Source organism: Marmota monax, unplaced genomic scaffold, assembly GCF_021218885.2.
Source record: "Marmota monax isolate L192 unplaced genomic scaffold, Marmota_monax_Labrador192_F-V1.1 WCK01_AAM20220418_F8-fsc00101, whole genome shotgun sequence".
Taxonomy (NCBI): domain Eukaryota; kingdom Metazoa; phylum Chordata; class Mammalia; order Rodentia; family Sciuridae; genus Marmota; species Marmota monax.
In genome coordinates, this window is record NW_026692786.1 from 599,744 (window position 1) to 614,509 (window position 14,766).

The following is a 14,766-nucleotide window of genomic DNA, read 5'->3' on the forward strand; positions in this document are numbered from 1 at the left end:
TCAACAAAAATTAAGTCCTGTGCTAAGTAATATGTATAAATAAATGACAAAGCTAAATGTAATTCCTACCCTCATGATGGCACAGCCCGGTGAGGAGGGAGAGATTAAGTAAGTGCTTACTCAAAGATGAACAAACGTGGGCTGTGGCTGTGGCTCAGAGGTAGAGTGCTCACCCAGCATGTGTGGGGCACTGGGTTCAATCCTCAGCATCACATAAAAATAAAATGAAGATATTGTTTCCACCTATAACTAGAAAATAAATATTTTTTTAAAAAAAGAAGAAGAACGGACATGGCAAGATCTGCAAGGTTGCTTTGGTATTAGAGTGTTCATGGTAGAACGTCCCATCATCTGAGAGGGACCACTGTGTAAGTCAGCGTTCTGTTGCTGTGACCAAAATACCTGACCAGGACAACTCAGAGGAGGAAGAGTTTATTTTGGCTCGTGATTTTAGAGGTTCGATCCATGGTGGGCCAACTCCATTGTTCTGAGTCCAAGAGGAGGCAGAATACCATGGCTGAAGGGTGGAAGATGGGGTGGAAGATGCACCTGCCCAGGGCATCCGCCAACCAGTGACCCAACTCCCCCTTGTACTACATGATGGCAAGGTGTTTTCCCCAAAGGTCTTGGGAAGCTCTGCCCCTTGGTCTTGTCACTTGGAGGGCACTGGCCTCTCTTTTAACCTGTCTCTCTCTGCAGCCAGTCCACATTACTGGCATTTCCTAACTACTGGGGGTCCTGGGGTTCCCACTCCAGCTTTGGCTTCTCCTTTACAGCTTCATGCATCACCCTCTCAGCAAAAGCCTACAGACCCTGCTACCCCTTGCCTGGCTTCCCAGGCCTTCCTTTGAATCCTCAGTGAAAGCCTCCATGAGCCCCTCATTCCAGCCTCACATGGATGATGCCAAGGTCTGCTGCCAGCTCACACATACCTGAGCTCCACGGAATCATGGCTGCAGCGACCTCTGAGTGCTGATGTAGCTCAGCATGGTTAAAAAAAAAAAAAAAACAACTTCCTAGGCCCTGATGTATGAGCAGGCACCCCCATGATCTCCTTTCAAAAGAATTTTCTCTTCTGTATCCTGGAGCCTGTAGTAGATGTGCTCTTGCAAATTCCTGAGATGCCCCCAAGTCAACTTTCCTATTGTCCCTGTGAGAAATACTCAGCATCTCTTTAGGGACTCTAATCTCTTCAATAAGCACAACTTCCTTGGTCCCAGTTTTACAAGCATTTTTTTTCTGGCCAATTTGCAAGTTTAAAAAATCCTTTAGCTCTGTTTTTTGCTCCTTATTCTCACAGTAATCCTGGCCTAAAGCTGCCAGCAACATCCCTGTCACTGACTAAATGCTGTCCTGCCTTGGAATTTCCTCTGCCAGATTAATTAGTCCATCACTTCTAAATGCAGCCTCACACACAGTCTCAGGACGTGGGCAAAAAGTAGCCAAGTCCTTTGCCAGAACAAAGCGTGGGTGGCCTCTTGTCCAATTCCCAACAGAGTCCTCATTTCCCCCTGAGACCTCAGGAGCACAGTCCTCATTCCTGTCACCATTCTGGTCATTTGAGCCCCCCCCAGAATCACCCATTAAGCTCCACTTGCAACATTCTAAAAGTTTTCCAGCTTGCATCTCCCAAGGTTTAAAAGTCCCACAGACTGGCTCCAAAAACTTCTGAACCACATGGTCAGAGGTTAGTGACAGCACCACCCCACTCCCCAGTGCTGATTTCTGTTTGAGTCAGCTTTGGGTCTCTGTGACCAAAAGACTGAGAAGAACAACTTAGAGGAGGAAAAGTTTATTTAGGGCTCTAAGTTTCTGAGGTTTCAGTCCATAGATGACGGACTCCATTGCTCTGGGCCCAAGGTGAGGCAGCGCATGATGGGAAAGGGCATGAGTGGCCTTTCCCAGCCACTCATGCCAGCTCCCGGTGGGGTCGGGAAACAGAGAGAGGGAGGAAGAGGCCGTAGGGAAATTGTACCCTTCCAGAGTAGCTTCTGGTGACCCGCCCCCTTCAGCCATGCCCCACCTGCCCAGAGGTACTGCCCAGTCTATTCAAATGAGGAGGGTCTGACTAGGTTCTGCTCTCAAAATGGAACCACCTCACCTCTGAACATTCCTGGACCAACAGGAACTTTAGGGGGACACCTCGCATCCACACCATAACACTACTTCATTTCTCAGCGCTATTATGTGCTGCCCATAATTGGGGGCTGCAGCCTCTTAGGAACAAATAAGAATGACAGGGAGGGAGGGAGGGAGGGAGGGAGGGAGGGAAGGTAGTTTAGAGATTGCAAGAGGAAATGGGGGGTCAGAAGCAGGAGTCCGATTCTCATATTTGGCCAGAGCCTCTGTGCTTGATTCCCTAGAACGTGGGGCTCCCATGGGAATGTCTTCAGATGAGGGGACAGTGTCCCTTAGATGCCACACTAGACCAAAGTCTCCATCCCCGTTGCCTTGGGACTTGGGGTTCCCATGAGGAATTTTAGGTTACCTCCCACCCACGTTGCCTCCTAAGTACTCGCCCTCTCAGCACCTTCCTGGGCCAGCCCCACACTGGCCCATTCTGATCTGCTTCACCTTCCTCCTGTGCTGCCAGCCTCCATCTCGTCTGTCTCTCTGATCCACTCTATTCTTGGTAGCCAGGGGTAATCTTCCTAATGCCTAAATCCGAGACTTCCTGCCCAGAATCCTCCATGGCTCCCCGGCCTCATCAAGGTAAAGTCAACACTTCATAATGAATCTTTAAGGTCCCCCACAATCCAGCGCAGGAGACTCTTTTGCTTCTGGCTTCTCTCCTCTCCCTGTGTCTCCCTAATCCCTTCCGAAGATGCCCAGCCCTCCAGTGAGAGTACGATGGGGGCTTTGAACCAGTGGTTCGCGCCGTCTCTCTCTCCTGTTGAGTTGGTGCCAGCAGAGGCCTTGGAAGGCTGGCCTGGAGGGCCATTTAATAACCTGGTCGTTAAGAGGTCTGGCACGAGGACCCCAGAGGCAACCTAGTGGTCACCAGTGAAAACCGGCTTAGCAAATTATGGCTGTAGACCAAAACTGGCTTACAGGCATTATAGAGGATGAGGGGACACATTACATGATGTCATAAGGACATAATCAGGTAAATCCAATATGTGGGGCATTCTACAACTTGCATGGGAGCTTTTAAAAAGCAAATATTATTTTTTTAAATGTCAGGAAAACTGAACTCCACCCCAACCCCCCTGCAAAGATAAACTAAAGAAACATAACCAAATGCAAAACATGAACCTGAATTGACTAGTTTAAAAAAAAAAAAAAGGATCACAAAGGCTGAGGGCATAGCTGAGTGGTAGGGCACCTGCCTGGCATGCTCAAAGCCCTGGGTTCAATCCCCAGCACAAAATAATAAATTATTTAATTTCTTCATTTATTTATATTTTGGTACCAGGGATTGAATCCAGGGCACTTTACTATCAAGGCACATTCCCAGCCCTTTTTAAAATATATTTTATTTTAGACACAGGGTCTTACTAAGTTGCTTAAGGTCTCGCTAAGCGGCTGAGGCTGGCTTTGAACTTGTGATCCTCCTGCCTCAGCCTCCTGAGCAGCTGGGATTACAGACATGTACCACCACGCCTGGCTAATTAGTTAATTTTAAACAGCCATTTTAGAGGCAATTGGGGACATTTTTACCATGGGTAAGATATCAGGTGCTAAGGAATTATTGATATTTTCTTATATGTGAGACTCACATTGTGGGTACATAGGAGAACATACTCATTCTTTAGAAACGTATGTTGAGTATTCTGGCCTCTCTGAATTCTATGAGACCTTATAGAGAATCACTGAACCCGAGGTGGTCTTGGGGATCCCCAAACACAGAGGTGATTATGACACATGCCTCCTCAGAAAGACAGATGTCAATGAGATTGTGCATACACAGCCCTTTATGATTACAGCCAGCATTTACAGAACACGTTATGCACCATTAATTATGTATGTCCATTAACTGGATTCTCAAAACAACTCTGGGAGACTGATACTATGGCAAATTAATTTTTAATTTTAATTTTTTTAAAATTTTTGGTTGTAGATGGACACATTTATTTTATTTATTTTTACGTGGTGCTGAGGATTGAACCCAGTGCCTCACACATGCTATAGTACCAGCAGAGCCCACGCCAGCTCCTCTGTGCCCTTGAGTTGAAAGACTTCTCCATCGAAGTTCAGGGGCTGCCAGCCCCCAGAGGAGGGCCCAGCCTGCAAGTAGAGCACCCGACGGCAGAGCATCATACCACTCCACACCAGGGAAAGGGGCTTTGATGGTGGCAGATGCACGCTGACTGCCCCTTGCCCAGCCAGGGGGCAGTGACTGATTAACTGGGCAAATCTTTAAGATTTGAAAGCAGGGAAAGTAAAACTATAATAATGTTTTAGAGGCACACACGGGTGGTCAGGCAAAAGAGTAAGAAAAACAAGGAAATGATTAACACAAAAGTCAGAGAGATGGCTGACTTCTGTTACTTAACATCGTGTTTGTGAAATTTGACCATGTGGTTGTATACATCAGCAGCTTGTTCTTTTTATTTGCTATATAGTATTCCCTTGCATGACTAAGTTGCAATGTATTTATTTATTCTTCTTTGATAAAAACTTGGGTGGTTCCAATCTGGGGCCATTATAAACATTTTTGTACATTTTTCCTGATGCCAATTTTCAAGTTCTGTAGGATATATACTTAGCATGGAACAGTTGGGTTATAGATTATGTGTATTTTAAATTTTATTCAATAACACTACACTGCTTCTCATTAAAATATGAAACAATTGCAACAAGAGAGCTTAGGTGACTTTCCCAAGATGGAAAAGCCAAACTGCCTTGAATCCAGAGTTCCTGCTTCCCAGACCGTGTGTCCACCCAACAGCCCCAGGCATGTGGTGCACATCTCGCAAGAGTGCACTATGACACTGAAGGTGGCCGGGGGGCTGTAACTGGGGGTTTCCTTTCCTGTTACTGTTACTCCGAACTCTGTCCCCATTGGTTAATAATTAACTGCCCCCAAAGAGCTTTCAATCTTAAAGATTTTCCCAGTTAATCAGTCACTGCCCCCTGGCTGGGCAAGGGGCAGTCAGTGTATCTGCCACCATCAAAGCCCCTTTCCCTGGCGTGGAGTGGCAAGGGACTCAGGATGCTCCGGACCCATCGAGTGCTCTACTCGCAGGCTGGGCCCCCCTCTGGGGACTGGCAGCCCCTGAATTTCGATGGCGAGGCCTTCCACCTCAAGGGCACAGGGGAGCTGGCTCGGGCTCTGCTGGTGCTACGGCTGTGTGCCTGGCCCCCTTTGGTCACCCACGGGCTGGCGGTGAGCTGTGACCCTCAGCATGGGCCTGGAAGCTCCCAGGACTGGCTCTGAGCCCTTGTTCCCTGTCACCCAGCTCCAGGCCTGGTCTCAGCGACTCCTGGGCTCGCGGCTCTCGGGTGCCCTTCTCCGGGCATCTGTCTACGGGCAGTTTGTGGCTGGAGAGACCCAAGAGGAGGTGGAGGGCTGTGTCCGGCAGCTCCAGGCCCTGGGCCTCCGGCCCCTGCTGGCGGTGCCCACTGAGGAGGAGCCAGACTCGGCTGCCCAGACGGGGTGAGTAGGGGCCAGGGCCAGGGAGGCTGGGGCGACGGCAGGAGAAGGCTGACCGCCGGACCCTGTCCTCTGCTGGCCGGGCAGTGAGGCCTGGTATGAGGGCAACCTGGATGCCATGCTGCGGTGTGTGGACCTGTCACGAGGCCTCCCGGAGAGCCCCGACCTGGCTGGGAAGACCCTCATGCAGCTGAAGGTGACGGCGCTGGCCAGCACTCGGCTTTGTGTAAGGGACAAGTAAGATTATGGGGGTGGCGGAGGGGCTGCCCACCACGTCCCCTCACCCCCCCACCTGCCACCCCATTTCAGAAGGACCTGACCTCATGGATCACAAAGCCAGGGGTCTCCTCAGAGCTGAGCCCGGAGAGGTTGGCAGAAGCCATGGACTCTGGACAGGTAAGGACTTCAGGGGGGCAGTGCCCGGGAGCAGAGTCCCCCGGACTAGACATAGCAGGCTAGAGAGAAACGGCGAGTTTAGCTGCAGAATGATGCACAGGTGATGTGATCCCATAAGATTATAACGCGTCTGAATATTTTCTGTTATTGCCTAGTGAGATCATAGTTCTTGTGACGTCATATCACGATGCCATGACTTATGTATTGGTGGTAATGTTGGTGGAAACAAACCTACTGTGCTACCAGTCGGAGACAAGTATAGTACACCTGGGTGCAATGGCACACACCTGTGATCCCAGTGACTTAGGAGGCTGAGGCAAGAGGATCACAAGTTTGAGGCAAGCCTCAGCAACTTAGGGAGACCTGACTCAAAATAAAAAGGGCTGGGGGGAAAGCTGGTGCCCTTGCCTAGCATGTGTGAGATACTACATTAGATCCTCAGCACTGCATAAAATAAATAAATAAATAAAAGTATTGTATCTATCATATATATATTAAGGGCTGGGGATGTGGCTCAGTCTAGAGCACTTGTCTAACATGGTTGAAATCCTGGGTTCAATCCCCAATACCACAAAAAATAAATAAGTAAAAATAAAAGTACAGCACATGCAACCATATACAGTACCTATTTGATAATGATAACAATTATGTCACTGTTTTATGTATTCTCTCTATTATCCTTTCTACCATTGTTTTATTTTATTTGTTGTGGTACTAGGTGTTGAACCCACGGTCACTCTACCAATTGAGCTACATCCCCAGACTTTTTATCTCTTTCCTTTTTAATTTTTTTTGAAGAGAGAGAGAGAGAATTTTTTAATATTTATTTTTTTAGTTTTCGGTGGACACAACATCTTTATTTTTTATTTTTATGTGGTGCTGAGGATCGAACCCAGCACCTTGTGCATGCCAGGCGAGCGTGTTACCACTTGAGCCACATCCCCAGCCCCTTTTAAAATTTTTTATTTTGATACAGAGTCTCTCTAAGTTACCAAGTTACCTCAGCTCCCCAAGTTGCTGGGATGACAGGCGTGAACCACGGCACTCGCTGTTATGATTGTTTTAAATGTTCTCCTAAAAACTGGTTGACAGTGCAGCAGTGCACTGTGTTATGCAGGCAGCAGCTTCATGGATCTCGTGTTTGCCAAATCTCTTGCATTGAGAGGCCACTGCTTGCTGTTGCACGTTTATAATCCCAGGAGGCTGAGGCAAGAGGATCGCGAGTTCAAAGCCAGCCTCAGCAAAAGCAAGGCACTAAGCAACACAGTGAGACTGTCTCTAAATAAACATGCAAAATAGGGCTGGGGATGTGGTTCAGTGGTCGAGTGCTCCTGAGTTCAACCTATGGTGCCCCCCCCCAAAAAAAGAGGCCACAGCTGATGACTGAGCTCTAGGTGTGTGGAAGCACACTCCATGAGGTTCACACGGTGGCTCATTTATCAGAGTCGGTCCACATGTGTAAGTGGCAAAGGCTGCACCATATTTAACTGCCACTTCTTCCTAGGCTTAGAACGATCAGGATGAATGTGGCTGCAGCCCTGGCACCTGGTGAACATGGATGGCATATGAGTCCTCCAGGGTTCTCAGGGAGGAGCTCAGGGGCTGAGTGCTCCCAAAGGAGGGCTGAACAGCAGCTCTTTCTCCCCAGATGACAGTGTATCAATATTTTATCAGTCAACACAGCTGAACCAATGGGCACTGGCTGTTCCTTATTCCTCTTTGTATCCATATCCTGTGTCTCCCCTCCTCACGGTGGCCAGCCACTCCATCTTGGGTAGCATGTATCTTTTTATTATGGTGATTTGTTTCCAGAAAGAGTATTTTGGGTGATACTTCCAATACACACACACACACACACACACACAGGATTAAACTCAGGGGCACTCAACCACTGAGCCGCATCCCTAGCCCTTTTTAATATTTTATTTAGAGACAGGTTCTCACTAAGTTGCTGAGGTTGGCTTTGAACTCATGATCCTCCTGCCTCAGCCTCCCGAGCCGCTGGGATTACATAGGCATGAGACACTGCGCCTGGCTTCCCCCAATATTTTATCATGAATATTTTCAAACATAGAACAGGAAAAATAATAAAAAATATAACAGCTGTTTATACCTACCACCTTTAACTGTATAGTCATCTCTTAGTACGTATGGAGGACAGGTTCCAAGACCAACTAGGGTGCCAAAATCCTAAGATGCTCAAGTCTCTACATAAAATGGCATAGTATTTGCATATAACCTATGCACATCCCCTGTACACATTGAATCATCTCTGGCTTACTTATAATACTTAATGCAAATGTAAATATACTATCTTGTCTAGGGAATCATGGCAGGAAAAAACTCTTACATGATCAGTACAGATGTAATTTTTCTCATTATTTTTACTTGCTATTGGTTGAATCCATGGAAACAGAACCCACCAATCTGAAGAGTCCACTATACTTCCTTTAATTCATATCTATCCCTCTATCCACCTTCAAGCCATCTTATTTTGTGATGTATTTCTTTCTTTTTTTCTTTTTTTGGTACCAGGGATTGAACCACTGAGCCACATCCCCAGCCCTACTTTGTATTTTACTTAGAGACAGGGTCTCACCGAGTTGCTTAGTGCCTCACTTTTGCTGATATTGGCCCTGAACTCACAATCCTCCTGCCTCAGCCTCCTGAGCTGCTGGGATCACAGGTGTGTGCCACCATGCCTGGCTCTGCCTGTTTCTTAAATATGAAGGTTCCCCAGGCTTAGGTTCTGGCCCCACCTCTCCCCCACCACAGCAGCCTCAGTTTCCCTACTCTGCACTAGTGATGCCCATCTTTCTGTCTCAGCCCCAGCCCTTCCCCCTAGCCTCATGGATTCCTCCCCTGGAACATGGATCTCACACTGGCCTCGGTGTCTCCACAAACCTGTCCCTCCTTCCTGTTCCTCTCCTCCCCCATCTCGACTCCATTCCCCTGCCTAAGTCTCCATATCCACTGTCACTGCCATTTCCTCATCCCCTGGCACCTAGACAAGATATGATTAATACACATCAAACAAATGAATAGTGGAGAACTTATTTATCACTCACACTATGCCGCATACTGTCCGGCTTCACATACGTTCAAGTATATTTTCTGCCATGAGTTTAGACAATGATCTTAGGAACCCAGGCTTTGGAGGAGGCTGAGGTTCAGATCCCAAGTGTGCCCCGACTAGCTGTGTGACTTTGGACAAGTGACTTTGCCTCTCAGTGCCTCAGTTTATCCATCCACAAAATGGGGACGATGATAGTCCCTCCCTCAGAGGACTGCAAACGAGTTAAACACCTGGCCAGTGCCTGGAATGGCGGACTGCATGGAGTCTGGCCCTGTGAGGAGGGGTGTTATGGAGAGGAAGCCCTGGAAGCTGCTAACTCTCCAAAACCCCTGAGACCAAGCTCCAGGCTGGGAGAGGGGCAGTTCTCTGATGCGGAAGAGGCGACTGGGCAGGTGCCCCCAGCTCTTCCTTCTTCCTAAAGAACCCTCTCTGCCAGGATGGGAAGATCGAAGTGTCTAGAACAACGTGTCCCCAGGTGAGGGTCGGTCAGCAGCCTCAGGCTATGTTGTCCCGGGGGACTCCGTGGATATAATAAGGGATTCAGTCCCACCTGGGCCTCATTCTTTACCTTCACAATTTCTTTGAACTCAGCTAGAGTCCCTTGACACCCCAACAGTTCCCATTTACCCTTTTGAGTCCCCATAAAAAGACTGCGAGTTTGGGACAATTATTGCTACCATGTTACAAATGCATTTGTTCCTAACACATTTAATCTGGGGTACGTGTGCCCTTGAGGGTTATACTGGGGCACCTGGACCCTCCTGTCTCTCTATTTGCTTTCTGGCTGCACGAGATGAGCGGTTTCCTCCTCTATGCAGTCCCCACCTTCATGTACTGCCTTGCCACGGGCCCCTCGGGCCAAGTGGCCATGAACCAAAACCTCTGAAACTGTGAGCCAAAATAGACCTTGCCTCCTTTTAAGGTGTTTACCTCGGGTATTTTGTCACAGGGACGGAAACTGACTAACACAGTGACCAAGACAACTAAGTTCCTGCCCTGGTGTCACTTACTTGCTAGCCAGGGACAGGAGACCCTCAATCATTAAAACCCAAGTCAGAATGTGACAAGTATAAATGAGCATTGCGGGGAAAATGAGGCAGAGGAACAGGAAAGGCAGGTCCTGGAGAGAACAGCAAACTAACAAAGATGAGGGAGAGGGAGAGGAGGAAGCCAGGCAAGTGGACATCATCTGGGTAACAAGAACAAGGACCCTCAGGGGGGAAGGTAGCTGGCACATTCAAAGGGTGACTGGGAGGCCAGTGTAGAGGACAGAGCAAGGAGGAATGTGGGAGCAGAGAAATCACAAAGGACCAGACCAGGAGAAGCCTTTGAGGCTACAGTGGGGCCCTTGGCATTGGATGAGGAAATGAGGTCCCAAGAGACCACTGTGATGTAGCATGGCAGTCTCTGTGAGCTGGCCGCTGGGCTCAGCACCTTCCATGCCATCCTGGGTCTCTGCACCTCTGCAAGCTTCAATCTCCTCACGGGAAATTGGAACTTGAATAACATTAATATCTGTCTGTTAGGATCATTGTGAAGATTAAGTCTGATCATATATAAAGTCTTCTACTCATTCCAGTAATGACAGTGTGTGCTTATTATGTGTGACACTGTCTTGTCCTGATGACATCCAGGAGCATTTCACATATTGACCCATCTTCTGCACACAACAACCCCAGCAGGAAGGAACTATTATCATCTTCAGTTTTCAGAGGAAGGAATTGAGGCCCAAAGAGGTTATACGACTTGCTCAAGATCTCACAGTAGGGCTGGGGATATAGCTCAGTTGGTAGAGTGCTTGCCTCGCATGCACAAGGCCCTGGGTTCAATCCCCAGCACACCCCCCACACACAAAATTACACACTAAGTGGTAGAGCCAGGATTCAAACCCAGAGTGTGATCTCCTAACCTTTGCATTACATCTATCCCAATAAATGGTGTCTATTGGATATGGTTATTTTTTTCTACTTCTTACAATTTCTAAATTTTTTCCCCTTCTTGATGATGGGGGAGAGGAGACACAGGCCCTGGAAGCATCCAGAATCCTGAGCCCCTCTCTGCTCCCCTGCTGCCCTCCCAGAACCTCCAGGTATCCTGCCTCAACACTGAGCAGAACCAGCATCTCCAGGCCTCCCTGAGCCGCTTGAACCGGGTGGCACAGGTAATGCCAGCTGCAGTCTTCTCTGTGCCCCTGTGGGACATCCCTGGGATCCTCACCAGGGTCTCTGTTCCCCTCAGTATGCCCGGGACCAGCAGGTGGGGCTCCTGGTGGACGCGGAGTACACCTTCATCAACCCCGCGCTCTCTCTGCTGGTCGCTGCCCTGGCTGTGCGCTGGAACAGCCCCCGGGAAGGTGGGCCCTGGGTGTGGAACACGTACCAGGCCTATCTGAAGGTGGGTGATGCCTTCTGGAGGTCCGTGGGTGGGGGCCCAGCACCTGCCCCACCTCCACCCGCCATGTGCCCTGTAGGATACACATGAACGGCTGCGGCGTGATGCGGAGGCGGCACACCGGGCAGGCCTGGCCTTTGGAGTGAAGTTGGTCCGAGGTGCCTATCTGGAAAAGGAGAGAAAAGTGTCCCAGCTCCAGGGGACAGAAGACCCCACTCAGCCTGACTATGAGGCCACCAGTCGGAGGTAGGGCTGGGCCAGGCAGTCTTGGGAGCAATAATAATTCGTGACCTTGAATTCATCAGAGTTCACTGCCAGCCAGCATCCTGTATCTGCCTACGCGTGACTTACCCTCCCTGGTCCAGGACACTGCTCACCTGAATGGTCACCTCCTCCTTGGGCTCTCTGCTCCTCCCTTTGTCCCCAACCATCACCCCGTGCTCGTCAATGTGCCCTAGTTCATACAGCCAGTTCCCTGTGGGTTGTTGCCAATCATGTTCTGTGGACAGTGGTGCAGGGACCACCCTTAGGTGCTGGCATCCCATGCTGGCAGCGTTTCCCCTGGTTGTGAGTCTGCCATTGTGTCAGAGACTGTCACACATACCCTCACAGCAGCCCTGTCAGTGAACTCACATGGCCACAAAAGGAGGAAATGGCTCAGAGAAGGGATGTCCCTTGGAGCTGGGGCAGGTGGGATGAGGAGACTTATGGACTCCAGAGACCCTACCCCAGTCCTGGGGCCTGACCCTCGCCCACCAGGTGAACCGAATGGGGCATCTCCCTTCAGTTACAGCCGCTGTCTGGAGTTGATGCTGAGCCTCGTGTCCCACCATGGCCCCATGTGCCACCTCATGGTGGCTTCCCACAATGAAGAATCTGTTCGCCAGGCAACTAAGCGGTATGAGGTGGGGGAGTGGGAAACAGGTGCCCACAGGAGGGCCCCCTTCCTTCAGAGGGATGGGCAGAGGGCGATGGGGTTACAGTGCTTTAGAGAGGATATAAAAATATTTAAGCCCTGGATAGACAAGGAATTGTCCCTTATTTACTGGGGCGTGGGGAAGTCTGATAGTTCCAGGAAGTGACCAGGACTCATTGGGAGTTCTTTAGGAGACTCATATAGTTATTTATCATTGAGTTTGGAAGTACAATTATTCTTCATTATCCACAGATGATTGGTTTCAGGAACCACCCCCTCGGGCAAAATCCTTGGGACACTCAAGTCCCTTGTCTAAAATGGCATAGTATTTGCATGGACATCTTCTCATGTACTTTAAAAAAAATAGTTGTTAGTGGACACAATAACTTGACTGTATTTATTTGTATGTGGTGCTGAGGATCGTACCCAGTGCCTCACACATGCTGGGCAAATGCTCAACCACTGAGCTATAGCCCAGCCCCTCATATACTTTAAATAATCTCTAGAGTACTTATAATATCTAATAGAACATAAATGCTATGTAAATAGTTGTTACACTGTACTGTTTAGTGAATAATTGCAAGGAAAATGTATGCGTTTGGTGCAGGCACAATTTTAAAATAACATTTTTCATCCTTGGTTGGTTGAATCTGAGGAATGCAGAATCCGTAGATATAGCAGGCCAACAGTACTTCAATATTGAATTACCAGAGCAACCTATGGATGTGCAGTGGCTGACTTGCTGCTCCAGATTCAGTCATTATCTTTCTTGATGGATGATGTGGTCTTTTCTGTAGCATGTGGGAGCTGGGCATTCCTCTGGATGGACCTGTCTGTTTTGGACAACTTCTGGGCATGTGTGACCACGTGTCCCTAGCACTGGGTATGTGAAGGGCCCATCTCCCATTCATACCTGGAGCTACCTGCTGCATGCCTCATTTCCTCCCAGCCAGATCCTTTCTGCTATTCCCAACCCATCCTGGCCGTGTTCCCATCCAGAGCCCACAGAGTTCCATCCTCCAGCTCCTTCCAGGTAGATGAGTTGTCCCAATATCTGTGGGCCTTGCAGGGCTGGGTCCCTGCTCTCTTCTGGTTCTTGATCATGGGGCCACAATTCCTGTCTGCTTTGTGATCTTGACTGTGCTTCTCCCCAGGACCTGAGGCCAGAAGATTTATGTTTCCTTCTGCTAGATGTTCAGGGATACAAAACCATTGTACCCTAAATCACAGCTTGAGGTTTCTTGAGCTATCCAGGGATGCAAATTTGGGCTGCAAATATGAGAGGGAACTAACCCATGGCCGTGACCTCTCAAGAGATGGATCTTTCTGTTTTCTTTCCTGTTCTACTTATGGCCATTTCATTTCTTGGGAGTGGGGGAAAGTGGAAGAATTTACTTCTCCTTGATTTTTGTTCTAAGGGTATAACTTTCTCTGTTTTGCAACTTAGCTTTGGAAAATTTTTCCTATAATTCTTCCTCTAGTGAGGCTCACAGCTCAACTGTACCCTGACATCAATGAAATCATCAAATAGGAGCTCTAGTTTGCATGCAAAGCATACGTAGCTTCCTGTACGTCCTTCTTTCTCAGATCTCATTTTCTTTTAATTCTGAATTAGTAAATTCCTTGCTGTCTTGGCAGAATTATTATTATTATTACTTGGTACTGGAGATTGAATCAAGGGGTTGCTGAGCCACATCCCTAGCTATTTTTATTTATTTGTTTTTAAATTTCAAGTTGCTTAGGGCCTGGCTAAGTTGCTAAGGCTGGCTTTGAACTTTTGATCCACCTGTCTGATACTCCACTGGGGATTACAGGCGTAAGCCAAGGTGCCCAGCTCTTGGCAGCATTTTAATAATCTTAAGAAGATTCTTTGAAATGTTTACTCCAGAATCAAACTTTTTTCTCAGTGGGAAATTTTGTCCAACTCACTCAAGTCTGCCATGTTCTTAAAATGGAAATCTCTGTTGAAGATGGGGCCTGGGTGCCTCTCCCCAAGTCTGAGCCTGTCCCCTGCCAACACTCTCCCTCCAGGGCAGGCTGGATATATGGTGTATAAGTCCATTCCCTATGGCTGCCTGGAGGAGGTGATCCCCTACCTGATTCGGAGGGCCCAGGAGAACCGCAGTGTGCTGCAGGGTGCCCGCAGGGAGCAGGCATTGCTCAGCCGAGAACTGTGGCAGAGGCTGCTGGGGAGAAGCAGAAGGCTACTCCATTAGCACCCCCGAGGGTTGTGTGTTCAATAAAGATTCTGAGCGACTGCCCAGGCTGCTGTCCTGCACTGATGCTGCTTTTTTGTGGAAGGGTTCATCTCAATTTTAACCAACCCAGGCGAGGGAGATGGGGGCTTAAGAGAGATTCTTTAAATGGCCCCAGCGCATACCAAGGACATTG

At 48.6% G+C, this 14,766-nt stretch overlaps 1 protein-coding gene across 1 annotated transcript; it reads left to right on the plus strand.

The window, feature by feature from the left end:
- The first annotated feature begins 5,061 nt into the window (after positions 1–5,061).
- Positions 5,062–14,636, plus strand: Prodh2 (proline dehydrogenase 2). The gene is made up of 10 exons (XM_046448061.2): positions 5,062–5,329; positions 5,403–5,599; positions 5,684–5,822; positions 5,906–5,992; positions 11,149–11,229; positions 11,307–11,462; positions 11,539–11,705; positions 12,247–12,357; positions 13,173–13,258; positions 14,407–14,636. The coding sequence occupies exons 1-10, from the start codon at positions 5,156–5,158 to the stop codon at positions 14,589–14,591; spliced, it is 1,383 nt and encodes a 460-aa protein (XP_046304017.1). The 5' UTR covers positions 5,062–5,155; the 3' UTR covers positions 14,592–14,636.
- Positions 14,637–14,766: the final 130 nt, after the last annotated feature.